At 41.2% G+C, this 27669-nt stretch overlaps 1 protein-coding gene across 2 annotated transcripts in view; it reads right to left on the bottom strand.

Annotated features, from left to right (window-relative positions):
• Positions 1-27669, bottom strand: part of usp43a (ubiquitin specific peptidase 43a) — a 283302-nt gene that overhangs the window by 55058 nt on the left and 200575 nt on the right. For both annotated transcript variants that reach the window (XM_061983704.1, XM_061983705.1), the window contains exons 9-11: positions 26967-27070; positions 11267-11344; positions 10923-11052 (exon numbers count right to left, since the gene is read on the bottom strand). In XM_061983704.1, the coding sequence (XP_061839688.1) occupies positions 10923-11052; positions 11267-11344; positions 26967-27070 (312 nt within the window). The remainder of the gene's footprint in view (positions 1-10922; positions 11053-11266; positions 11345-26966; positions 27071-27669) is intronic.

Genomic DNA, 27669 nt, shown 5'->3' with positions numbered 1-27669 from the left:
AGAATGCCGTTTCGGTTACTGTACGGTCAAAAATTGCTCGTAACAAACTAGTCCATCTGCCCCTGTTTCATCGCACAAAATAATTACTGCAAACCATTACTTTGTGGCACTAAACCTGCAAAATACTTGTTTTTTTTAGGTTTCTCTAAGTTTACAGTTTCATACTTAGCAATATTTTCTTACACTTTATTAGGTATTTCTTACACCTTAAAGAGGTTAAGGTTAAATGTTTATTGTGATTTTAGAATTTTGTTTACATTGACTGATTGCTTGCCATGCTTGTATTAATATATTTAATCTGCTTTCTGCCTTGATAGCTGGGGGGATTATATTCAGAGGAAGGCTACATTTGAAGTAAAAATGCTAACATTTATTATATTTTTGTCCTCTATATTTCTATAGGTCATAAAAAATATCAATAATTATCAATCCATCCATTTTCTACAGTTTGTCCCTTTCGGGGTAGAGGGGGGTGCTGGAGCCTATCTCAGCTGCATTCAGGCGGAAGGCGGGGTACACCCTGAACAAGTTGCCACCTCATCGCAAGGCCAACACAGACAGACAACATTCACATTCCCATTCACACACTACGGCCAATTTAGTGTTGCCATTCAACATCGAACAATATAAAAAACATACAGTGATACAGTTTCCAGCCCTACTATTTGGTTACGTTTTTCCCAATTGTGACGTCTGTGGATTATCCATAAACGGTACAAATGTACCCAGAGTGCCTTGCGCGTGTCCGCCATTGTAGTTCGAAGCTGTAGTCAAAAACCTAGTTCTGTCTCTTGTTGTGGGGCAGATTGGCTCGTACATGCACATGCATCATCCGCTGTTGCCGTTTCTAATACAAAGTAAAAATCTGCCAGTAGACTCGCTATGGAAGCGCTAAAAACTACAACAAAGATGGCGGGTGTCAGAAAAATTATCAAAAAACTTTCCGTTCTCTAAGTTTCCAATGAACAGACAAGAAGTTGTCTTTGTTGCACCAAGCAAAGGCTTGGAAAATTCCATTGTGTACGATGAGAGGAGACGGGATGGGGGTTATCTATTGTCATCCAAGACCTGCCCAAGCTGAATCCAGGACCAGCCCACGCCCGAGGCATCTTTTTCTTTTGTGTTAATGTGACCGAAAACAATGACTGTTTACATACTCCCCATTCCTTTAGAAACAGCTGTTGTTATGTAAACAGGGAAATTCCAAATAAAAAAGGGTGGCGTACAATCTTTCGCCAGAGCGTGGGTGACACTGTAAGAAGTTACAGGTCGACACGTTTCTCCTCAATTGAGCAAAATTGAATTCTGCCTCTGTTTGATTCTTTGCTTCTTGCCTTGTTTAATAGATGTCATCAGTGTTTGAACCTGACAGCGGGGAGAAGACCCATTGACATTTAGGGCTGGGTAAAAAAAAATGTAATCAATTATGGATTGATATCTTTTCAATTCCAACAACAAGCCCTCTGGGACAAAACAAAACAAACTGAGGGACTTGCTATCATTACCACCCGATTCTCAGCGGGCCATCGCAACCTTTGTTGGTAAAGATTTTTGCCCACGTTTGCCGGCTAGAAGCGAAACGAACCCACTCTATGTTATGATCATGCAACGTAAACATCTGACGAAAAATGTTTTTTTATTATATTTTTAAATGAGAGTCTTGTAGGATGACGGTTGATGTTATGCAGGCTCACTTTGAAGAAAGGACAGCAACCATGACTTGGCAGGTACTTTTGTTAGCAAATATCCTCGCACACGGCACTATCGTCAAGTGCACACAAAAAAACCGCAAAAGCACTCTCGGCCTTTATAACAAAATCGCAGTGCGTTTTTACGTCCTAAGTAAATGCGCTAACACAATAAAAGGCCTCAACAAAAAATGTCTTAATGCTGTTTGCAGTGATGGAATGGTGCAATACAAGTACACTCTCATGTGCAATTCCTTTTTTCAAAATTGCACTTTTGAGACAGTCTTGTTTACCGTTGAAGTTTAAACTGTCCAAAGTTGTCTATGATGAAGACAAAGAAAATGAAGTTAATTTGTATTTTGCAACAGAATTGAAAGCGCGGATCGAATAGAATCGTAATGAATGAAATTGGAACGTTAAGAATCGAAATCAAATCGCTTTATCATGCAAAACAAACTTTTCTTACCTATTGGCACCTGATGTTGTGCATTTGGTATCGGCACCTACTCAGTGGCCTAGTAGTTAGAGTGTCCACCCTGAGATCAGTAGGTTGTGAGTTCAAACCCCGGCCGAGTCATACCAAAGACTATAAAAATGGGACCCACTACCTCCCTGCTTGGCACTCAGCATCAAGGGTTGGAATTGGGGGTTAAATCACCAAAAAATTATTCCCGGGCGTGGCCACCGCTGCTGCCCACTGCTCCCCTCACCTCCCAGGGGGTGAACAAGGGGATGGGTCAAATGCAGAGGACAAATTTCACCACACCTAGTGTGTGTGTGTGACAATCATCCATCCATCCATCCATTTTCTACCGCTTATTCCCTTTGGGGTCGCGGTACTTTAACTTAACTTAACTTTAACATAAGTCCCGGAAATGTGAAATCAAAAAGTGAAGGCATTGCTGAGATATTTATAAAACAATCTTGCCTTCTTATCTATTTCCTCCAAACGGTCCGTTTGGAATGTGCACTATTGGTGATGTCACCAATTTGGAACATTGTCAGACGATTATCCATATATGGTATAAATCTGGGCCCTGCGTTGAGGTGGCAACTTGTCCAGGGTGTACCCGGCCTTCCGCCCGATTGTAGCTGAGATAGGCTCCAGCGCCCCCCGCGACCCCAAAAGGGAATAAGCGGTAAAAAAATGGATGGATGGATGGTATAAATCTGCTCACACTGTTACGTGCACGTCCGCCATTTTTAGTTAAGTAGTGGGCCTCATCCGTGACAACAACGACATGGACTACAGGGAGGAGGTGAAACATCTGGTTGACTGGTGCAGAACCAACAACTTGGTCCTGAATGTCAACAAGACCAAGGAGATCATCGTTGACTTCAGGAAGCACCAGTCCAGCCACGCTCCACTCTACATCAACGACACAGCAGGGGAGATAGTAAGCAGCACCAAGTTCCTGGGGGTGCAGATATCTGACAATATGACCTGGTCTCTACACACCGGAGCTCTTGTAAAAAGAGCTCAGCAGCGCATGCACTATTTGCGTCGGATGAAAAGAGCACAGCTCCCTCCCCCCATTCTCAGCACATTCTACAGAGGCACTATAGAGAGCCTGCTGACCAACAGCATCTCTGTCTGGACTGGAGCCTGCAATGCCTCAGACTAGCAGTCTCTCCAGAGAGTGGTGAGGACGGCGGAAAAGATCATCAAGACTCCTCTTCCTCCTATCCAGGAGATCGCAAAAAGCCGCTGCCTGACCAGGTCTCAGAAAAGCTGCAAAGACTTCTCCCACCCCCACCAAAGACTGTTTTCACTGCTGGACTCTAGAAAGAGGTTCCGCAGCCTCCGAAGCAGAACCTCCAGGTTCTGTAACAGCTTCTTCCCTCAGGCCGTAAGATTCTTGAACGCATCATAATTAAATTATCCCCTCAACCCCCCCCAAAATGGATTAACTCGCTGGAATAAAAAAGACAATATAACATACATCCATAAACGTGGACGCATGTGGAAAAGTGCAATATATTTATCTGTACAGTAATCTATTTATTTATTTATATATATTTATTTATTTTATATATATATTATATATATTATTTATATATATATATATATTTATATATGCACCTTATTGCTTTTTTATCCTGCACTACCATGAGCTTATGTAACGAAATGTTGTTCTTATCTGTGCTGTAAAGTTCAAATTTGAATGACAATAAAAAGGAAGTCTAAGTCTAAGTCTAATGTGCGCACATCTGTAGTTGAGACGACAAAATGGCCGAAACTCGACTTGAAGAACAAAAATGCTGTTATTGGTTGCATTACCCAACACAAGACACTGTTCAAACCTCCAGTCTCATCTGAAGAAGTAAGAAGTGCCTTACTTTGAACTTTTTTGTTGTGTGGCAATGTGCCTTCAACGGTGAAGAAGGCGATTCGCGTGTGCGCCAAGAGTCCTGCTTCACCTACAAACGTTCACAAAAAGATAAATTTTCTAAAAAAAAACAACTTTTAATGGCTGGCTTGGTGACTACTATCCATGGTAATGGAGGACACAATGAAAAGGTAGGTGAGAAATGTGTGAAAGATTAGTTCGCAATGTTAGCTCAAGTTGTTGTATAGCTAGCTTAGCCTTCAACTGTACGATAATAGCATCACCGTCCTTTGGCAAAATAAAGAATGATTTTTCAAAAACTACTTTTTAATTGGTTCAGTGCCTACTGTGTTTGACAAAGGACAAGTAAGTTAAATAATTTGTTGTTACGTTCGCGATGCAGCTTGTTGCGTACCTTATAGCCTTGAACCTCTGTTGTGTAGGTAGGTAGGTCTTTATTGTCATTGCACAAGTACAACGGAACTTTGTTTTTAGCACAAACCCATTTAAGATTAGACAAACAAACAGTGTACAGGGTTACAGAACAGGAACACTGATGGGTCGCCACAAGTCGCTCCGTAAAAGATAGGAAAAAGGTAAACACTGGGGGAGGATGAGTAAAAAAATACAATCCAGACTGGGTTCCTAAGGGGGCCCAGTCGGGAGTGGGGAAAAAACTCCTTAGCAAAGCACATATACATACTACAACGTACAACTCGAGACTTGCAACAGAGGGGAGGGAGTGGGGGCTACGGTGGCAGGCTGCAGCTCTTCAGGCGCTGCCCAGCCATCCATCACGCCTAAGGGATTTGCGTCAAGAGCGTTGGACCACTTGCGGACTCATTTACGTGATATAGAATAACAAAGCCTTTTATTGTCAATATACACATGTATGCGTCCAGGATCTAGCATGACAAAATTAGACTTGCTAGAAGTTTAACCTTAGCCTGCCTGTATAGTTCCAGACCTGTACGTCAGCCGGGTTTCCTTCCTCTCCCTCATCCGCCCACATCGCCTCTTTCCTTAGAGCCGACAACAAACCACGGTGAGCCGCTGATCTCGCTATATTAAGTTAAAGTTAAAGTACCACTGATAGTCACACACACACTAGCTGTGGTGAAAGTGTCCTATGCATTTGACCCATCCCCTTCTTCCACCCCCTGGGAGGTGAGGGGAGCAGTGAGCAGCAGCGGTGGCTGCGCTCGGGAATCAATTTTGGTGATTTAACCCCCAATTCCAACCCTTGATGCTGAGTGCCAAGCAGGGAGGTAATGGGTCCCATTTTTATAGTCTTTGGTATGACTCGGCCGGGGTTTCAACTCACGACCTATAGAGATGTCCGATACTACCGAACTGCCGATATTATCGGCCGATAAATGCTTTAAAATGTAATATCGGAAATTATCGGAATCGGTTTCAAAAAGTACATTTTATGACATTTTAAAACGCCGTACGTAGGGAGAAGTACAGAGCGCCAATAAACCTTAAAGGCACTTCCTTTGCGTGCCGGCCCAGTCACATAATATCTGCGACTTTTGACACACACAAGTGAATGCAAGCATACTTGGTCAACAGCCATACAGGTCACACTGAGGGTGGCCGTATAAACAACTTTAACACTGTTACAAATATGCGCCACACTGTGAACCCACACCAAACAAGAATGACAGGAGAACATCCGCACCGTAACACAACATTAACACAACAGAACAAATACCCAGAACCCCTTGCAGCACTAACTCTTCCGGGACGCTACAATATACACCCCCGCTATCCCCTACAACCCCCCACCACCCCACCTCAACCCCGCCCACCTCAAACTCCTCATGCTCTCTAAGGGAGAGCATGTACCATATTCCAATCTGCTGTTTTACGGCATGTTAAAAAAAATAATGCACTTTGTGACTTCAATAATAAATATTGCAGTGCTATGTTGCCATTTTTTCCATAACTTGAGTTTATTTATTTTAAAAAACCTTGTTACATTGTTTAATGCATCCAGCGGGGCATAACAACAAAATTAGGCATAATAATGTGTTAATTCCACGACTGTATAAATCGGTATCGGTTGATATCGGTATCGGTAACTAAGAGTTGGACAATATCGGAATATCGGATATCGGCAAAAAAGCCATTATCGGACCTACCAATCTCAGGGCGGACCATCTAACCCCAAGGCCACTGAGATCATCTGGGATGTCGTGTTGTGATGAAAGTGACTCAAAACAGTTGGCTGGTGGCGGTCACCGTTGCCCATAGTGCACAATAAAAGCAAGAAAGATAAAAAACTACCCAAAAAAAGCTGACGGGCGGGGGCGAAGGGTCCCTCAGCGGGAGGGGGCGTGGTGAGGAGAGGCTCATTTGCATCTAACAACTCCGCCTCTCAAAACTAACTGTTTTGAAAGGGAGCAAAAAAGTAGCTTTAAAATAGGTCTGTAAAACAAAATCTATGCACATTTTTCACCAAAGAACCGCCATTACATGTTACGTAGACCACAATGAAGTGTTTTAAATGTAGAATAGAAATCATGATTTGGCCCCTTTAAGGAAACTGGCCATGATACCCAGCCTCGTTGACATTAACAGCTGTGGCTGATTGTGGCCGCATACCAACTATGCTCAAGAAAAAAAACATGGCAAGAATAAGAATAAGGAATGTGATGAAGTGTGAAAGACTCTAACAAGCCGGCCACTGTTGTTTGGAAGAAAATAGTTCCAATTTAACACATCATGAATGCCTGCGACTGTGCGAAATAAATCGTAGCAGCAGTTCATGTCCAAATATGCACTCTCCAGGTTGTAAGTTTAATACAAAACACAAACACAACATGGCCTTGGCCTTATACTGTGTATGTGTGTATATATACAGTATATGTGCGGGGCGGTATAGCTCGGTTGGTACAGTGGCCGTGCCAGCAACTTGAGGGTTACAGGTTCGATCCCCGCTTCCGCCATCCTAGTCACTGCCGTTGTGTCCTTGGGCAAGACACTTTACCCACCTGCTCCCAGTGCCACCCACACTGGTTTGAATGTAACTTAGATATTGGGTTTCACTATGTAAAGCGCTTTGAGTCACTAGAGAAAAGCGCTATGTAAATATAATTCACTTCACTTCACTATATATGTATACAATATAAATATTTTCTTCAAGCTCAACACTGAACACTATCTCTCTCTTCTGTGGGTACGGGTACTATAGACTTACTTCAGGCTTGAACAGACTAAATTCCATCGTCCACATTTTAGTTCTTACTCAGCATGATCATAATCATGTTTTTTTTATTTGTGTATGCTTAACATGTTACATTAAACAGTATTGCATGTGTCATTTCTTGACTGAACTCCAGACAGATATTGAGAGCAAGCTGCAATGAACGCGGGGTCTATACTCGTGTTTCTTAACCATTTGGGTAGCGAGTGCCCCTTAGACGGCCGCCCCAAAATATCTGTTGCTCAGTTGAGGTCCATATGGGCCGCAGTGGTACACAGTTGTAATACACTTGTCCACCACTTGTGGCAGTAATGACAATATCGAACAAACAGAAGACGTCTGGAGCTTAAGTCATAAAGAAATCTCTTAAGCACAAAAAATATGACCAAAGTGGTGAAGTTGTATTTTCATTTGCACTTCAATTTTATTGACAGTTTATTTGATAAACATTCACTATTCATTTTATTCACTTTACTTTAGCAAAACAATTGTATTTCGAGACATTTCTTATACATTACATTTGGTTAGTACTTATCATTCTAATCAGCCTGGCATAACCCTAAGGTTTATGTGTTAAATTAATAAATACTTTTCTTTGTGATTAGCACATGATTTCAGATCATTTGACAAGGTTGTAAACTGTAAGTTGGTTAGATATAACTACTGAATATGATTAAAATCTACAGTAAGATTACTAATTCAGTGTTAATATTTGAGTGGGCCGGAGCCCCGAAGTAAAAAAAAAGTTAAGACCCTCCGGTCTATATGGAGTGTAAACTTACTTGTCATTCACCACAATGACAGGGGGGAAAAGTTTATTCCAAGTATTAATCACTGGATGACTACAGGAAAAGGAATGTAACACACACATGCACACATGCACCCGCACACGCACACGCACACGCACACGCACACACACACACACACACACACACACACACTGAGCTGCAATGTAAATGAGGGGTGATCAATTCAGATGTCGATAAAAGATAAAATCAATACTTTTATTTTTTTTTATTATTACAAAATAATGTTATGGTCGTTTTTGTTATTGTTTACAAACTCAGGGAGTATGAGGGCAAATTTCAAATGACTTAAATGGCAACCAAAAGTAATTTTTGGCCTTGTTCACACAGCAGGTCAATTATGATTTTTTGCCCATATGTGATGTGTATCGGATGTTTTCATGTCAATGTGAACAGTACAATACCACATTTTTATCTGACCCAGGCCTCTTTTGTATGTGGATATAAATCAGATATGTATTGTACGTAAGTTTACATAGGTTTTGGTTGATACTACAAATTCTGGTATGAATCCAATACCAAGTAGTTACAGGGTCATACAGCATCAATGGTTGGAATTGGAGGTTAAATCACCAAAAATGATTCCCGGGCGCGGCCACCGGTGCTGCTCACTGCTCCCCTCACCTCCCAGGGGGTGATCAAGGGTGATGGGTCAAATGCAGAGAATAATTTCGCCACACCTAGTGTGTGTGTGACAATCATTGGTACTTTAACTTTAATACATTGGTCATAATTAAAGTTCTACTGTGTCCAGGAACGTACTTCCCGAGTTTATAAACAGTAAAGAATAACAAAAGATTTTGAGATAAGAAAAAATGGTGATGTAATCATTGTAGTATCGACTATGTACGGCTCTACTTGGTATCGTTACAGTTGATGTCTGTGTAGATCCACCCATGACATTTGTTTACATTAAGAAGCACTAGCTTGCTCTTAGCGGTTTAGATATTGGATCCTCCTACGGTGTGAAGTGAAGCATGTTTAGCTATTCCTCATCCTGCAGGGATGAAACTTGTGAGCAACATAGTTTATTTGTCGCCATGTAAACGATGATTTGTGATTTAGAAGTAGCTAAAACACTGTCGGCTGCGGATGGACGTTAGCCGCTAGCTAGCTAACTATGTTTAAAACGCGCTTCAGTGTGAAAAGCTTCACCTTCATCCTTTTTTTTTAAGCCAAAATGCATCCGCTCTCCCTCTTATGTCTCCACTGTTTGTCTGCTTGTAAGTACCCCGTGCGTACGCGTTGCCTAACATGCGCCGGTCTGCACGAAGTGACAACGGCACACTGTCATGTCCGAATAAAAAAGTACCGGTATTTTTCAGAAGCAGTATAGTACCTGTGGAGGTTGCCCCCCAGTGGGTTCTTTGGACCACCACACACCGACATGAGAGCCCGGTTCAGGTTCACAATGTAGATTTATTTTCCTCAATATAGTCTATTTGTGTTGCTTTTCCGCAATTGTCTGTCCGTGTCTGTCACACTCTCGCTCTCACTCCAACTCCCCTCCAGCTCCAACTACCTCTCCTCCCCGGCTGCTGCTTAAACAGAGCGACGGGTGATTAGATAATAAGGCCCACCTGGGCCATCTACGCACCTGCCGCTGACTTTGAGGCCGGTATTGGCACACCCCGCTTCGCTGCAGGCCCGCAGGCCACCCCCCCCCTCCACAGTACCGTTTCTAATTCAATACCGCTGTACTTTATTAGTTCCGGTATACTGTACAGCCCCCGTCGCTTCTTATTTGGTATATTCGCTTAGTACTTATTTTTCTATTGCATAAACCTTTATGTGGCAAATAAACAATAATCTTTGTGATTAACACATGGCTTTATATAATTTGACAAGGTTGTAAACTGTAAGTAAGTTAGATAAAAATATTGAATACGATTAAAATTAATTCAGTGTTAATATTTGAGTGGGCTGTGAGCCCCTCTGTCAAAAAGGTTAAGAACCTCTGTTCTATAATATTATATCTATAAAAGACTGACGTTTTTTTTGTGCATATAATCACGTTTCATTAAACATATATTAACGTTGTTGGGTAACACATGGCACACTGACAAAGCTTAACCTATTGTTACTATAACAATCTACAAGGTTAATAAAGTTGGCTTCTCTTTCTTCCCCTCCATCTTTACTGCTTTCTTTTGTAACTTAAGTTATCATTACATATATGTATTGTTGCATTTGAAACAATTGTATTGTTGATAATAGAGGTAATTATTGTTATTATTCATTATCAATAGTGCTATTTCTATCGGTATTTGTATTGCTCCGTTTGTAGTGTAATAATGCTGATTGTCATTTCTGTATTATTATTTATTTTCATTAACTGCTTCTTTGCTATCACTTTTTCTATCATATTTGTACATATCCTATTTGCTGATGCTGTTCTATTGTTGTTGTTATTGTTGTATTTGCTGTTGTTGTTGTCTCTCTGTCTTATCGCCCTCTTGTCCCCCTAAGTCTTCCTTTTTTTCTCTTTCCATCCCCTCCTGTACCAAATAATAATATTAATCCATTTAATAAAGTCAAATACAAGAGAAGTATATCAAATTTCTCTTTTGTAAAGTAAATGTGTACAGGCATCTACATCAACTATATTATTTGCCTGAGTAGCTGTACTGGACAAAAGGGGAATAAAAAAAGACGGGTTTTTTTTGTGCGGAATGAAAAAAAAGAAAAATTAAGCAGCAAAGTTAAAGAAGAACAAACAGTAAAAGTCACTCCCACAAATTGTTGGCCATCACTCTACTGAGAATTATGACATCAAAGTAGGTTTGGGAAAGAAGAGCTACCGGTAATTTGAAAGCCAATCAGGTAATAAAGCGAAACAAAAACAGCAAGAAGGGTACTAAACATGATGTTTGATGCTGGCTCTGACCTGCTCTTCTTTGGTATACAGCTGGAAACATTGATCCAGAGTGCAGCTATGTTGCTGCAGGTGCTGCTGCTGCTGGTTCCTCACACTCTCTGCATCTTGTACTACTTCCTCCTGGATACTGCCAAACAAACTGACACACACACACACACACACACACACACACACACACACACACACACACACACACACACACACACACACACACACACACACACACACTGTTTTAGTGTCACACTTGCACTCTGGCCGTTTGAAGGAAGCAAGCTAAATGGTAACAAATGCAAGCTGACAGCTGTAATAGTGTTGGTGCATTGCGTCCTACATCGCATTCACGCAGTGCTTACCAGTCTTTAAGCTTCTGCTCCCACTCAATTACAACCTTCACATGTGGAGGTCCCCCGGGGCCGCAAAATTTCAGGGCTCTAAAAGAGAACGACAGAATAAAGATCATGTCATTTTTTCCGACGGTAACTCATTATGCAAGTATGCCTTCAAAAACCCATTTAAAGTTGTTGCTTGTTGGTAACATTGGTGTGTGTCGTACACACTGCTCCTGTTATTAATGATTAATGTTGTGGTTTTTCACTTCATTTTCTTTAACCTATTTTTCTGACGAAAAGCAAAGTGACTACCGTATTTTTCGGACTATAAGTCGCAGTATTTTTTCAGTTTGGCCAGAGGTGCGACTTATACTCAGGAGCGACTTATGTGTGAAATTATTAACACATTACCGTAAAATATCAAATAATATTATTTAGCTCATTCACGTAAGAGACTAGACGTATAAGATTACATGGGATTTAGCGATTAGGAGTGACAGATTGTTTGGTAAACGTATAGCATGTTCTATATGTTATAGTTATTTGAATGACTCTTACCATAATATGTTACGTTAACATACCAGGCACGTTCTCAGTTGGTTATTTATGCCTCATATAACGTACACTTATTCAGCCTGTTGTTCACTATTCTTTATTTACTTTCAAATGTCTATTCTTGGTGTTGGGTTTTATCAAATACATTTCCCCAAAAAATGTGACTTATACTCCAGTGCGACTTATATATGTTTTTTTCTTTCTTTATTATACATTTTCGGCCGGTGCGACTTATACTCCGGAGCGACTTATAGTCCGAAAAATACGGTAATTAAAACAAACTCAAAAACTATGGCGAAATGAACTGACACTATCATTGACATATAGAAACGAGACAAACATGTTTTGTCTAGTTTTTGACTCCCTCAGTTCCTGGTTTTGTGTTTTGGTTGCCATAGGTGCAGACTGGTTTCACCTGCCTCTGATTAGTGTTCGGCACGCTCACCTGCTGCCGGGCACTAATCAGAGAACTACTTACTCCTGTTTTTCGCCACAATCAGCCTGGTTTCCTTGTTTGCTTACATGCAACACGTTACGTCTAAGTATTCTTGATTCCTGAGCTAAACTTCACCATTTGTTTTCTGGTTTACATGCTAAGCTTTCTTGTTAGCTATTCCGTTAGCTTCCCCTGCTATAGGCACGCTTGTCTTGTTTATTTCAAGGTTCAAGGTTCAAGGTCTTATTCGTCACATGCAGAGTACACCACAGTGAAATGCTTTTTTTCCATGCTCTTCAGATATTGCGTACAGTGGGATCCAAACACTAGTTGCTGAATCTAATACACTAAATACAAAAAATACAAATATTTGAATAGCTCTGATGTACATTAATTACAAGACAATAAGTTGCGCAATAAGTCCCAGTAGTTATGGTATAAGTATCAGTACAAGTAAAGTACAATAGTCACACAAAGTACCAGTGCAATGTCAAATAGTATAAAATTATACACAGTATATACAGTATAGGAAGTAATAAATATTAAGGTGTCTACAGTTCTTTGGCAGTTGAGTAGTGACAGTAGTATTTTTGTACCCAGTCTGATTTATTAGACATTAAATCATTGTCTGCATGCTGGGAGAACGACCCACGCATAAACATGCGACCTAACCGTAACATACAGAAATTAAATACGATTACTGTATTTTTCAGACTATAAGGCGGATTTAAAATCTTTTATTTTCTCAAAAATCGCCAATGCGCCTCATAACCCGGTGCGCCTAATGTACGTATTAATTGTGGTTGTGCTTGCCGACCTCGAAGCAGCAGAAAATGGATTATCAAACTACTTGTTCATTTACTGTTTATATCTACTTACTTGTCGATAATATGTTCTATCTACACTTCTGTTGTTTGATACTTTACATACGTTTTTGGTATCAATCCAAAGCAAGTAGTTACAGGATCATACATTGGTCATGATTAAAGTTCTCCTGTGTCCAGGCCAGGGGTCGGCAACCTTTACCAGTCAAGGAGCCATTTTGACCAGATTCACAAATTAAAGAAAACAATTGGAGCCACAAAAATCTTTTGAAATTTAAAATGAAATAACACTGCATACAACGTTTTTTTTGTGCTTTGTGCTATGTATAAACCAGGGGTCTCAGACACGCGGCCCACACCTTCATATGAAAATTGAATGTTAGTGCTGCCCGCGGGTTTTATATGAATGGCGCTTGACAGCATCATACTTGTCAACCCTCCCAATTTGTCTGGCAGACTACGAATTTCAGGGCAACTATTCTCTCGAACGTGCCATGATGGTACAGCATTTAGCGCCCACTACAACCAGCGTGCCGGCCCAGCCACACGTTGTATGGGGCTTCTGCTTGCTCACGTAAGTGACAGCAAGGCATACTTGGTCAACAACCACACAGGTCACACTGACGGTGGCGGTATAAAAAACTTTAACACTCTTACTAATAATGCGCCACACTATGAACCCACACCAAACAAGAATGACAAACACATTTCGGGAGAACATCTGCACCGTAACACAACATAAACACAACAGAACAAATACCAAGGATCCCGTGCAGTCCTAACTCTTCCGGGCTACATTATACACCCCCGCTACCAAACCCCGCCCACCTCAACCGACGCACAGAGGGGGAGCGGGGGGGTTGATGTGTGAGGGAGCAGGGTTGGGGTGGGGGCGGGGTTTGGTGGTAGCAGGGGTGTATAATGTAGCCCGGAAGAGTCAGGGCTGCATGGGATTCTGGGTATTTGTTCTGTTGTGTTTATGTTGTGTTAAGGTGCAGATGTTCTCCCGAAATGTGTTTGGCATTCTTGTTTGGTTTTGGTTCAAAGTGTGGCGCATTATTAGTAAGAGTGTTAAAGTTGTTTTATATGGCCACCGTCAGTGTAACCTGTGTGGCTGTTGACCAAGTATGCATTGCTGTCACTTACGTGAGCAAGCAGAAGATGCATATAACAAGAGGCTGGGCTGGCACGCTGTTAATACAGATTGTAGAGGGTGCTAAATGCTGTACCATCATGGCACGCCCTTATTATTATTGTAAGGGTGAAAATCGGAGAATATTAATTCCTGGAATTTTCTGCGAGAGGCACTGAAATCCGTAAGTCTCCCGGGAAAATCGGGGGGGTCGGCAAGTATGCAGCTGAGCCGCATCAGAGTGATCAAAGAGCCGCATGCGGCTCCAGAGCCGCGGGTTGCCGACCCCTGGTCCAGGCACATATTTCCTGAATTTGTAAACAATAAAAAAATGACAAAAAAGTTTGTAATAATAAAAACTATTGATGTAATCATTGTATTATTGACTAGATACGGCTCTTGTTCTTGGTATCGTTACAATCGATGTATGTATAGATCCACCCATTTGTTTACATTGAGGAGAGCCAGCTTGCTGTTAACGGTTAGCTATTGTATCCTCCTACGGTGTGAAGTGAAGCATGTTTAGCTATTCCTCGTCCTGCAGGGATGATATTTGTAAGTAACTTACTTCATTTGTCGACATGGAGGTGAGGACTAGTGATTTCGAAGTAGCTAAATCACTGCGACTGCGGATTAATTTTAGCCGCTAGCTAGCTATGTTTTCAAGCACCGCTCAAACGGCACATTAGTGTTTATATTTTCACATGTATTGTTTGTTTGGAGGCCAAAATGCGTCCATTCTGCCTGTTATGTATCCACACTGTGTCTGCTTGTAAGTGCTCCGAACGCGTGTGTTGCCGAACATGCATCTCTGCTCGTATTACCAGCAAAGTCACGAGAAAAATAAATAGTACTGGTATTTTTCAGAGGCACTATAGTACCGTTTGTAATTCATTAGTAACGGTATATCGTACCACCCTTGTGGGGACTATGACAAACTCTTTACTTATGAGCTCAGGTCATCATCAACAACAGGAAACAATGACCAAGTATTTGGTTCAGTATGCACTACTTATGTACAGAAAAACTGAACAGCTGTCTGGCACTTTTGACATGTGAATTGCTAATCCTGACTGTTTAGGTCAGAGCTATGGATGTCTTTGTATGGGACCCGGCCATGTATGTCATGGTGCACACAAAAAGGCTACTTCAGTTACATAGAAAATGTATGATATTAGATCGGCCGATAAATGCGTTAAAATGTAATATCGGAAATTATCGGTATCGTTTTTTTTAATATCGGTATCGTTTTTTAATTTTTAATTTTTTTAATTAAATCAACATAAAAAAACAAGATACCCTTACAATTAGTGCACCAACCCAAAAAACCTCCTTCCCCCCATTTACACTCAATCACACAAAAGGGTTGTTTCTTTCTGTTATTAATATTCTGGTTCCTACATTATATATCAATATATATCAATACAGTCTGCAAGGGATACAGTCCGTAAGCACACATGATTGTGCGTGCTGCTGGTCCACTAACAGTACTAACCTTTAACAGTTCATTTTACTCATTTTCATTAACTACTAGTTTCTATGTAACTGTTTTTATATTGTTTTACTTTCTTTTTTATTCAAGAAAATGTTTTTAATTTATTTATCTTATTTTATTAATTTTTAAAAAAAGGACCTTATCTTCACCATACCTGGTTGTCCAAATTAGGCATAATAATGTGTTAAATCCACGACTGCATATATCGGTTGATATCGGTATCGGTAATTAAAGAGTTGGACAATATCGGAATATCGGATATCGGCAAAAAGCCATTATCGGACATCCCTATATAATATCAATGGTTCTATCTGTACTTCTATTAAAATTTGATAAACACATATTCTTCTGTTATTTAGTTTTGGGCAATACTATAAATTTGGGTATGGATTCAATATGAAGTAGTTACAGGGGCAGTATTGGTCATACCAAAGCTGATACAGATACTTCAAAACATTTAAGATTATTGATTGATTATATCTTTGCTCATAATTATAATCAGACAAAAACACAGGCTGGTGGTATTCCAATATCAATTAAATATTTTAAAAATGTCATACATTCGCTGTAATTTAAATCCTTTGGTTTGCCTGTGTCCAGGGACTTATACAGTAAGTTTGTAAACAATAACAACACAACATTTTTGTACGATAAATAATATCGATCGACCACATAGTGATAATATCCTTACAATCTAATTGTATCGAACTGCCTACTTGTTTACATTCAAGAGTTCGAGGTTAGCGGTTAGCATACTCTCCTACAGTGTGTAGTGTTGCATGTTGAGCTTTTTTTCCGTCCTCCAGTGATACTAATACTTGTACAACTTAGTTAATTTGCTGCCATGGGGGCGAGGACTAAGAAGCGGCTTTGCACTGTATTAGGATAGTATTAAACTGCCCTATGGTTGGCCAAATGTACTCTATATAATTTATATTTACATTTATTTATATAATCATATAAGGTCATTAACATCAGTAAGTGTGTTTATTTTTTGACAATACCGCAATAGAGTCGTATCGTGGCCCTAACACCGTGGCAATATCGCACCGTGAGATTTTCATGCTACATCCTAGTTCAGCCAGCCTGATATTGAGTCACAGTGACGGGCATCACTTGTCAAATCTACTTTGTTGGGCTCTTTGAAGAAATAGTCTGCAGCCCATTTGGGAAATTACCTTTGATGTTGGAGAACAAACTTCCATCATAAACGAGGGGGTGAGGTTACTTCTAAATTACGTTTTACAACAACTTCAGAGGAGAGCTTGTTTGGTTGTCTGTTTAACATGCCAGACTGTACTGCAAGTCAGGGTCAACGAGAGATATTGGTACACATCGCTGTGCTAATATCTTCAGGGAGTGTTTCCTCAAAAAATTGTACTATATACAAGAAGGCCAACATAATGGTGCACTTTGCAGCCAAAAATATAAAGCCACTAGCAACTAAATTGATAGATAGACTTTTATTCATCCCACAGTGGCGAAATTATGTTGTTGCAGTACAGCTTTGTACATACAGTAAAAGAAGTAAAATGCAATGAAAAACTAAACATTTGCAATAGATAATACATATCGCACACTAACATAACCGTAATTTTCGGATTATAAGTCGCAGTTTTTTTCATAGTTTGGCCGGCGGTGCGACTTATACTCAGGAGTGTGAAATTATTAACACATTACCGTAAAATATCAAATAATATTATTTAGCTCATTCACGTAAGAGACTAGACGTATAAGATTTCATGGGATTTAGCGATTAGGAGTGACAGATTGTTTGGTAAACGTATAGGGTTGTTCTATATGTTATAGTTATTTGAATGACTCTTACCATAATATGTTACGTTAACATACCAGGCACGTTCTCAGTTGGTTATTTATGCCTCATATAACATACACTTATTCAGCCTGTTGTTCACTATTCTTTATTTATTTTAAATTGCCTTTCAAATGTCTATTCTTGGTGTTGGGTTTTATCAAATCAATTTCCCCCAAAAAATGCGACTTATACTCCAGTGCGACTTATATATATGTTTTTTTCCTTCTTTATTATGCATTTTCGGCCGGTGCGACTTATACTCCGGAGCGACTTATACTCTGAAAAATACGGTATGTATTAAACAAAACAAAAAAACACAATTTTAACACCCTTAGTGCACACCAAGAAAAAGATGACAGTAATTACGTAAGTGCGTTTTTAAAGTCTTAGGGCTGAGGGTAGGAAGGACCTGCAGTAGCGCTCCTTCTGTGGATGTAACAGTCTAATGCTGAAGGGGCCACTCAGGGCCTCCACAGTGTCGTGCATGGGGGTGAGAGACTTGGACATTATGGATGTCAACTATGTCAGCATTCTTCCGTCGGCCACCTCTTCAGTGCTGTCTAGTGGGCAGCCTAGGATGCAGTCAGCTCTCCTAATCAGTTTATTAGGTCTGTTCCTGTCTCTGACCGATGGCGATGGGGTAGAACACCGCAGACGCCACCACAGTGTCGTAAAAAGTGCACAGTAGGGACCCGTGCACGAGACTTTGAACCTTCTTGCACAGAGTGTTTTAAGACTATATAAATGGGATCCATTACCTCCCTGCTTGGCACTCTGCATCAAGGGTTGGAAATGGGGGTTAAATCACCAAAAATGATTTCCGGGCATGGCCACCGCTTCTGCTCACTGCTCCCCTCACCTCCCAGGGGGTGAGGGTGAGGGTGATGGGTCAAATGCAGAGGATAATCTCACCACACCTATTGTGTGTGTGACAATGATTGGTACTTTAATTGTGAGTCCAGGGCAGTTTATTGTTATTTTTATAACAAATGCATGTTAAAACAGTTCATCCGTATTCACTGCACTTCACTTTTTCCACATTTTGTTATTCCACAATGGAACACTTTTTTTTGTCCTCAAAATTCTACCCAAAATGACAATGTTTTAAAAACGTTTTTATTAATTTTTTTTAATTTTGCAATTTTATTCAAAATCAAAAAATCAAAAAGAATCACATGTACTTAAGTCTTCAAAGCCTTTGCTCAATACATTGTTGATGCACCTTTGGCAGCAATCACAGCATCAAGTCTTTTTGAATACGATGCCACAAGCTCGGCACACCTATCTTTTGGACAGTTTCGCCCATTCCTCCTTACCGGTCTGTGATCATTTTAATTTAAAACGGTAATACTAATCGTGATTCATCATTAATATCGGTAATCGTTACACCTCGAGGGCAGTGGTTCTCAAACTGTAGTACGCTGGCTCTATCGAGTGGTAAGCCAAATAATCACTTGATTAACGTACAGTGTTTTATTATCCTGTATTCAACACAGGTCAAACTACACTACATTGCAAAAAGTATTTGGCCACCTGCTTTGACTCACATATGAACTTGAAGTGCCATCCCATTCCTAACCCATAGGGTTCAATATGATGTCGGTCCACTTTTTTGCAGATATTACAGCTTCAACTCCTCTGGGAAGGCTGTCCACAAGGTTGCGGAGTGTGTTTATAGGAATTTTCCACCATTCTTCCAAAAGTGCATTGGTGAGGTCGAGAAGGCCTGGCTCTCAGTCTCCGTTCTAATTCATCTCAAAGGTGTTCTATCGGGTTCAGGTCAGGACTCTGTGCAGGCCAGTCAAGTTTGTCCACACCAGACTCTGTCATCCATGTCTTTATGGACCTTGCTTTGTGCACTGGTGCACAGTCATGTTGGTAGAGGAAGGACTTGGTGATGTATGACTTAGATGCAGCTGTTCGGCCATGGAAACCCATTCCATGAAGCTCTCTGCGTACTGTATGTGGGCTAATTGGAAGGTCACATGAAGTTTGGAGCTCTGTAGCCACTGACTGTGCAGAAAGTCGACGACCTCTTTGCACTATGCGCTTCAGCATCCGCTGAGCGCTCTCTGCCAGTTTACGTAGCCTACCACTTCGTGGCTGAGTTGCTGTTGTTCCCAAACTCTTCCATTTTCTTATAATAGAGCCGACAGTTGACTTTGGAATATTTAGGAGCGAGGAAATTTCACGACTGGATTTGTTGCACAGGTGGCATCCTATGACAGTTCCACGCTGGAAATCACTGAGCTCCTGAGAGCGGCCCATACTTTCACAAATGTTTGTAGAAACAGTCTCCATGCCTAAGTGCTTGATTTTATACACCTGTGGCCAGGCCAAGTGATTAGGACACCTGATTCTGATCATTTGGATGGGTGGTCAAATACTTTTGGCAATATAGTGTGTGTGTAATGTTGAAGTGGCCACAATAATACACATATTACATATTATATTATAATATATATATATATATATATATATACTGTATATATATATATATATATATATATATATATATATATATATATATATATATATATATATATATATATATATAAATATACTATATAATATAAATTATACTATTTTAAATTTCCTGAGGGAACTCTCCTGAAGGAATCAATAAAGTACTATCTATCTATCTATATTTGTTAAAGAAAATATCTGCCATGTTTTTAATTAATACTCAGGCCTACTACACTACTGTATTTCAATGTTGGTCAGCCAAGTTTTTTCTGAGGTGGTACTTAAAGTTTGAGAACCACTGCCCTAGGAGAATCATCTAAAGTATTAAAGGTGTTTGCACAAAAGCATTTTGTTTCATTAATGTACCAATAATGAAGCAAACTGGGACCTTAAAACCGAGGTATGTATCAAACCGTGATTATTGTGTACGGTTACACCCCTAATCCAAACCAATCCATTTTATTTAGATCGCACCTTTTAAAAACGGTTAAGTTCAAATAGATATTAAAATAAGGAAACAGTCCATTTAAAATAATAAATACATAAAAGAAAGGAAACTAGACAGAGCTCACACAACTCCATCCATCCATCCATCTTCTTCCGCTTATCCGAGGTCGGGTCGCGGGGGCAGCAGCTTAAGCAGGGAAGCCCAGACTTCCCTCTCCCCAGCCACTTCGTCCAGCTCCTCCCGGGGACGTTCCCAGGCCAGCCGGGAGAGATAGTCTTCCCAGCGTGTCCTGGGTCTTCCCCATGGCCTCCTACCGGTCGGACGTGCCCGAAACACCTTCCTAGGGAGGCGTTCGGGTGGCATCCTGACCAGATGCCCGAACCACCTCATCTGGCTCCTCTCGATGTGGAGGAGCAGCGGCTTTACTTTGAGCTCCCCCCGAATGACAGAGCTTCTCACACTATCTCTAAGGGAGAGCCCCGCCACTCGGCGGAGGAAACTCATTTCGGCCGCTTGTACCCGTGATCTTGTCCTTTCGGTCATGACCCAAAGCTCATGACCATAGGTGAGGATGGGAACGTAGATCGACCGGTAAATCGAGAGCTTTGCCTTCCGGCTCAGCTCCTTCTTCACCACAACGGATCGATACAGCGTCCGCATTACTGAAGACGCCGCACCGATCCGCCTGTCGATCTCACGATCCACTCTTCCCCCACTCGTGAACAAGACTCCGAGGTACTTGAACTCCTCCACTTGGGGCAAGATCTCCTCCCCAACCCGGAGATGGCACAACTCATGCTGGTTTAAAATCGAATGAGTAAAAATAAGTTTTAGGACGTTTTTTTAAAAGTCATTAGAGCGAAACGAGCCCTGAGGAGAACTCATCCTTTAAGACTTGCCTCATTAGGATGGTCAGAATCAAAGCTCCAGATTGTCAGCGCACTGGTGTTTGAAAGGTAATTGGGCACAAGACAGACAACACATGCTCGGCAGTAAACTCAACGTTTTCTGTCAGACTTGTCCCTGACAGTTTGGTTAAGTTTTAGTTTTTCCTCTGTGTTTGTTTTATTTCCTGTCAGCACTCTTATTTTGGTTCAGTTTCCTGTTTGTCTCTCTGAGTGCTGTGTCCCTTCAGCTGTGGCTGATTGGCACCTGGCCACACCTGGTGTCAATCATCCAGCTGTTATTTGAACCTGCTTTGCACACCGGTCAGGGCTGGAGTATTGTCGTTCGAGCTGATACTTGTCATTGTCGCTAATACTTGTTGATGTCATTCCTACCTGTCGAGTTGATATCGTTACAGCTACTACCTGTCGTGCTACTACTTGTCCTTGTACCTGTCGTCGTAGCGATAAGCTGTTCCTGTTAGCTATTTGTAGTTTGCATTCTCCTCGCTCTTTTGTTTCGTGTTTTCTTGTTAGCCATCAGCGGTTTCCATTTTTTTCTGTTTGCTGGTTCCTGTTTTCAGTTTTGGCTATTCCTAGTTCCTGGTTTGTGTTTTTACCTTTATTTTATGAACAAAGCCTGCCATCTCTGCATCTTGGGGTTCGTCACCCACCCATTGTGACAGTTTTCATTCTTTTCCGAAGGGATTTGTTCTTTTACCAATCAAAATAAAAAGCAGACTTTACAGGAATTGTCCAGATTTTTAACCATTGTTGATGGATTTGTGCTCCAAACCAGCGATTCTCAATTATTGGCTGCCAAAAGTGGGCCATGGAGTCTTTCAGTGGGTCATGGGTCTTTTCCTAGTGAATTGGCTGCATTAAAATGAGTGATTAAATGTATTTTATTATTAATAACATCATGCTGCAAGAGAAATTAATGAATGTTAATCATGGCTATTAACTTGTATGCTCATAAACTAGCTTTTAGTGTTGTTGTATGGACTTTTTAGCAATAGATAAGTATAGTTACTTTAACTCTATTACTGGGATAGGAAGTAAGAGGTTATACTGTACATATATTATGGGTTGCACTTGCACACTGTCCATACTTGCCAACCTTGAGACCTCCGATTTCGGGAGGTGGGGGGTGGGGGCGTGGTCGGGGGTAGGGCGGGGCGTGGTTAAGAGGGGAGGAGTATATTGACAGCTAGAATTCACCAAGTCAAGTATTTCATATATATATATATATATATATATATATATATATATATAGATATCTACATCCTGAAAATATGCAAATAAACTGTGTTTAGATGATTGATACCTCAAACTTGCATAAATAAATATTAAGGAATATAACATAACTTGGCTTCTGAGAGTTTCAAAATGTAATGAATAAAATGCTAAAGTTGTTGATAAACAAGCAATTATTTTAATAATTAAATATGGTAATTTTAAATGAATTATTATGATAATTTAAAATCAATTATTTCAAATAGGTTTATTTTAATGTATAATTCTATGGCTGGATATAATAAGGAGTCACGAAAAAATACAATTAATTTTGATGTTTTTAGCAAAATATAGTAAAAATGTATTTAGTTGTTTGGTTTTTTTAATTAATAAATATATTTATTTTTAGGTAAAATAAACATACTAATACAATTTATCTCTAGTCTGGATGATTTAGTTCTTGTCACCCTGTTGTCCTCCCGTCATGAAAAAAGGCTGTCCTCACTCAGGTCGCATGGAGCTGGAGGGGGCGTGGCTTCCAGCTCCGGCTGAAAATCGGGAGATTTTCGGGAGAATATTTGTCCCGGGAGGTTTTCGGGAGAGGCGCTGAATTTCGGGAGTCTCCCGGAAAATTCGGGAGGGTTGGCAAGTATGACACTGTCATATACTTAGGGTTAAATATACTTACAGTTGTGGTCAAAAGTTGACATACACTTGTAAAGAACATAATGTCATGGCTGTCTTGAGTTTCCAATACTTTCTACAACTCTTATTTTTTTGTGATAGAGTGATTGGAGCACATACTTGTTGGTCACAAATGACATTCATGAAGTTTGGTTCTTTTATGAATTTTTTGTTATGGGTCTACTGAAAATGTGACCAAATCTGCTGGGTCAAAAGTATACATACAGCAATGTTAATATTTGGTTACATGTCCCTTGGCAAGTTTCACTGGCAATATAGTGTATATCTATCCGCGAGAGTCTTGATACCAATTTCCTTGTCCACAAAGATGTTGTAGACCTCCATGTTTTTCCAAGTTCCCATCTGTTTTGTCGTGTAGAATGACATCTGGAGCGCAAGAAAGTTTGATATCTCTGAGAAATCCACCGACGAATAATCCTTGATATCACTCGGCAAATCTTGCCTGGTTGACCACCACTTTTATTCACTTCCGGGAAGAAGTCATGTGACGGAATACAAGCATTTACATCGGAAGTGGAAAAACTCAGATTGAGACAGTTCACTCGGCCCGTGAGAATATATGAAAATTAGAGATGATAACATTAGCCGTATGAAATTATGGGACGATAATGTGATATCGGATCATATCTGTATCGTTTGTTTAAGATGATAATTATCTCAACATGCCGTATCAAACTGCACCGTGCTCCACGCTTGCTTCAGGTATGTGCATGACACTGTTTGTCCTTTGATTATAGAAATGCGTTTTTACCATGACAGCAAAGCTCTGGTCCTGTAAGGAGTGAGTTAAGTGCCTTCCTTCAATACTTTTAATCTCAGAGCACACCTCAGTCACTCGGAGTCACATGCAGCGTTTATGCAGCAAAATAATGATACCAAGCGAGCCGCTGTACTGAAAAAAACGACTCAAATATTCCCAGTGAACATGCAGACAAGACACTTCAAAGATGAGGTGAAAAAAGAATATAGAAAAGACATGTCTATCTGTGACAGTGTCACGCCACGGCATGCATATTTTACGCGTCGATGTCAGAACAAAATGACAAGGCCGTTATAAAACACTATCAGTCAAGCATAGTGTCATGGAATTTATAATGCTATGATTTGTTTCAGACATGCTTAACAAGTTACATCACATAGTTACATTTGCATTATTCAACATGTCCAAAATGATTTAATCCTACCTTTTCTCCATGTCTAATTCTGATCATTCTTTCACACCATAACTTTGGTTTACTTTTTTGAAAAAAAAAAATATATAGCTCAAGTAAATAATAATTTTAATGATTATTGGTGAAAGTCTCATTATTGGTACCCAAAGATGGAATGATTGTGCAGCTGGGAATTCAGCATACAGCCACTAACGAGATATCGTCAAACACATAAGAACCACAAACAATCATCAGTACAAACACACTGTAGAACAGTACAATGCATATCCTATTTTAGGCTGATTAGAAAAATACATATTTACCAAAAAAGTAATAGAAGCAACAGTATTAATAGTAATAACAATGTTTTTAATCCAAAAATTGATTCTCACAAAAATATATTTATATATTTTTTAAATATTTATATACAGTCGTGGTCAAAAGTGTACATACACTTGTAAATAACATAATGTCATGGCTGTTTTGAAATTCCAATAATTTCTACAACTCTTATTTTTTTGTGATAGAGTGATTGGAGCACATACTTGTTGGTCATAAAAACACATTCATGAAGTTTGGTTCTTTTATGAATTTATTATGGGTCTACTGAAAATGTGACCAAATCTGTGGTACTGACGGCTGTGCTGTTGGGGTAGCACAGCTGCGACCAGCAAGACTGCTATCACTGGTCTTTCGGTTTGCCTGGCCGCATCCACCAACCAGGATACCAGCACCAGCATCAGGCTGGTACTAGCACCAGCACCCAGGCTGGTCCCTGTACCAGCACCAGCTCCCAGGCTGGCCCCCGTACTAGCACCAGCTCCAAGGCTGGCCCCCGAGTCAGCACCAGCTCCCAGGCTGGCCCCCGCGTCATCACCAGCTTCCAGGCTGGCCCCTGCCCCAGCACCAGCTCTCAGGCTGGCCCCCGAGCTAGCACCCGCGCCGTGGCTACCACCCGAATCAGCACCACTGCTGGCCCTCGCGTCAGCACCACGGCTAGCAGCACCACGGCTGGCCTCCGCGTCAGCACCACGGCTAGCAGCACCACGGCCATGCCCAGCTTCTGCGCCTCAGCCAGCTCCTCAGCCTGCTTCCTCCACGTCTCCGGCTCCTACGACATCGTCCTCCACGTCTCCAGCATTGTCGACCCCGCGACCTGCGGCTGGCGCCCGCACGCAACACCCTTTGTGGCCAGGGCATGGACGCTTTCTGCGCCAACAGCAGCGACGCCCAGGACGTGGACGTGGATCTCGTTGGCTGCTGTGGGTCTGGCGCCACTCGCGTCCGCCTTCCTGACGGCCAAGAAGGTGGCCGTTCCTTGGTCGCTCGCCTCGCCAGCCTCACTCTACTCGCCGCCGCCATCAGACTCGTCCCCGGTGGATTCGGGGACACTTGGGGCGGCGACCCACCACCAGTTCGCTCCTCTACCCTCCCTTGACTTTTGTTCCTGTGTTTTTTGTGATTTGTTCATAAGGAGGGGGATACTGTCACGGCCAGGGCTCATTCCAATGCGCCCTCATCTTTGCGCTCTGCTTGTTGCATCTCGGGACGCGCCAACGGCCGCGCATTTCCCAGGACGCGCCAGGCGCGTCTCCGCCCTGCAGCAGCCGGCAGATGCAATCATTCACCGGCAATCTGCGCACTTGCCGTTAATGAGAGGTCCTGCCTTCAAGAGCTTGCTCAGCTTGCTATCCGTCACCTGAATGTAATCTTCTGTCATGTACCCAGTCTGCCTTGTCCTCGCGTTGACGAGCTGTGTGTCTTGTCAGCCATATTTTTCTCTGCTTGCCGGACTGCCTCTTCGATCCTCGACCCCCGCTTGGACACGGACCTCCTACGCCATTCGCCCCGACCTCCTGCCTGCCCCACGGACTGCCTTCATGCCTTCTTCCTCTTCTTGAGTCAACACTGGTAACACCCACTACAGCTAATCACACACAAAACCTCACACACACACACACACACTCTTGGATTTTGTCACACACCATTCTATAGTTTATTAAATTATATTGTTCATCATTTATTTGTTTATACATATAATAAATACATAGAGCAATATTTCCCCTTGTGGTTCTGTGCCGTCACAACTCCCTCCTGTATACATAACACTCACCTTTTCTCCTCCAAACATATTGCTGGATATTGTGGCCTAACAGCTCAATTTTTGTTTCATCTGACCACAAAACTTTTCTCCAGAAGGTCTTATCTTTGTCAATGTGATGCCAGATGAAACACAAATTGAGCGGTTTGGCCACAATACCCAGCAATATGTTTGGAGGAGAAAAGGTGATATATAGAAATTATTGGAAACTCAAGACAGCCATGACATTATGTTCTTTACAAGTGTATGTAAACTTTTGACTACGACTGTATTAAAAAAATATATATATATTCAAAAATGGATTCACAAAATCAATGAATTTAATTAAAAATGAATAAAAATCGCAGTTTCAATGTAAATCGACTTTACTTAACACACCTGATATACATCATGTTCATGTGATGATTATGTACAGTTTGTGCATCGTTATATGTTGCGCTTGTACAGTTTTCGTACAGTGTGTAGCGACTCTTACCTGTCAACAGCAGTGTGGTGCAGAGGCTTTCCATCTTGGGGTGTCAGGTAGCTATAGGCAGCCGATCCTCCCACCACTCGAATTTTAAACAGCGCTCTTGTGTTCTGTAGGTGGATAGACCCTCATTAGTCTTGCTGTTTTGCAGCACTATAAAAATAATGTTTGTGTTAAGAGGCTGTGTGCAAGCACACGAGCAACATGCACTCAGCGTGTTAGTGCTTCTGGATTTATTTATTTACTTAGGTCTGGATATCACCACACCCTCACATATTATTTTCATTATTGTGATGCCGTCGTGAACACAAACAAGTAAAAGGTCGGGCCACACTTTTGGGGGGGAATGTTGCCCATTATTTACGTCTTTCTGTTTTCTGAATTGCTAAAAAAAACTGCTAGCAAGAGGCACAATGCAGTTAATGGGGAGTCATCTATTCCACCGATGAAGCCCCCTAAAAACATCCAAAAACCGCTGACAATAGTCCATTTACATGGCGTCACCTGCGCAGTAAACAAGCTACAATAGGGAAGGGATTCAAATGGCCCCATTCCTGGATGGATCTTGTTAGAATAATTGTTTGTAAGTTATCACAAAAACTTTGTGATACATTGAGTTTCTGATGAGAAGACAAAAGCTGTCTTTGAAACCTACCAAGAGTAAGGCTCGTAAAACTCCACTGTGTAGGGGGGTCGGGGGGGGGGGGCA

The sequence above is a fragment of the Nerophis lumbriciformis genome, linkage group LG25 (genome assembly GCF_033978685.3).
Source record: "Nerophis lumbriciformis linkage group LG25, RoL_Nlum_v2.1, whole genome shotgun sequence".
NCBI lineage: Eukaryota > Metazoa > Chordata > Actinopteri > Syngnathiformes > Syngnathidae > Nerophis > Nerophis lumbriciformis.
Note: the sequence above shows the minus strand (reverse complement) of the source record. Positions and strands in the feature narration are given on the sequence as shown.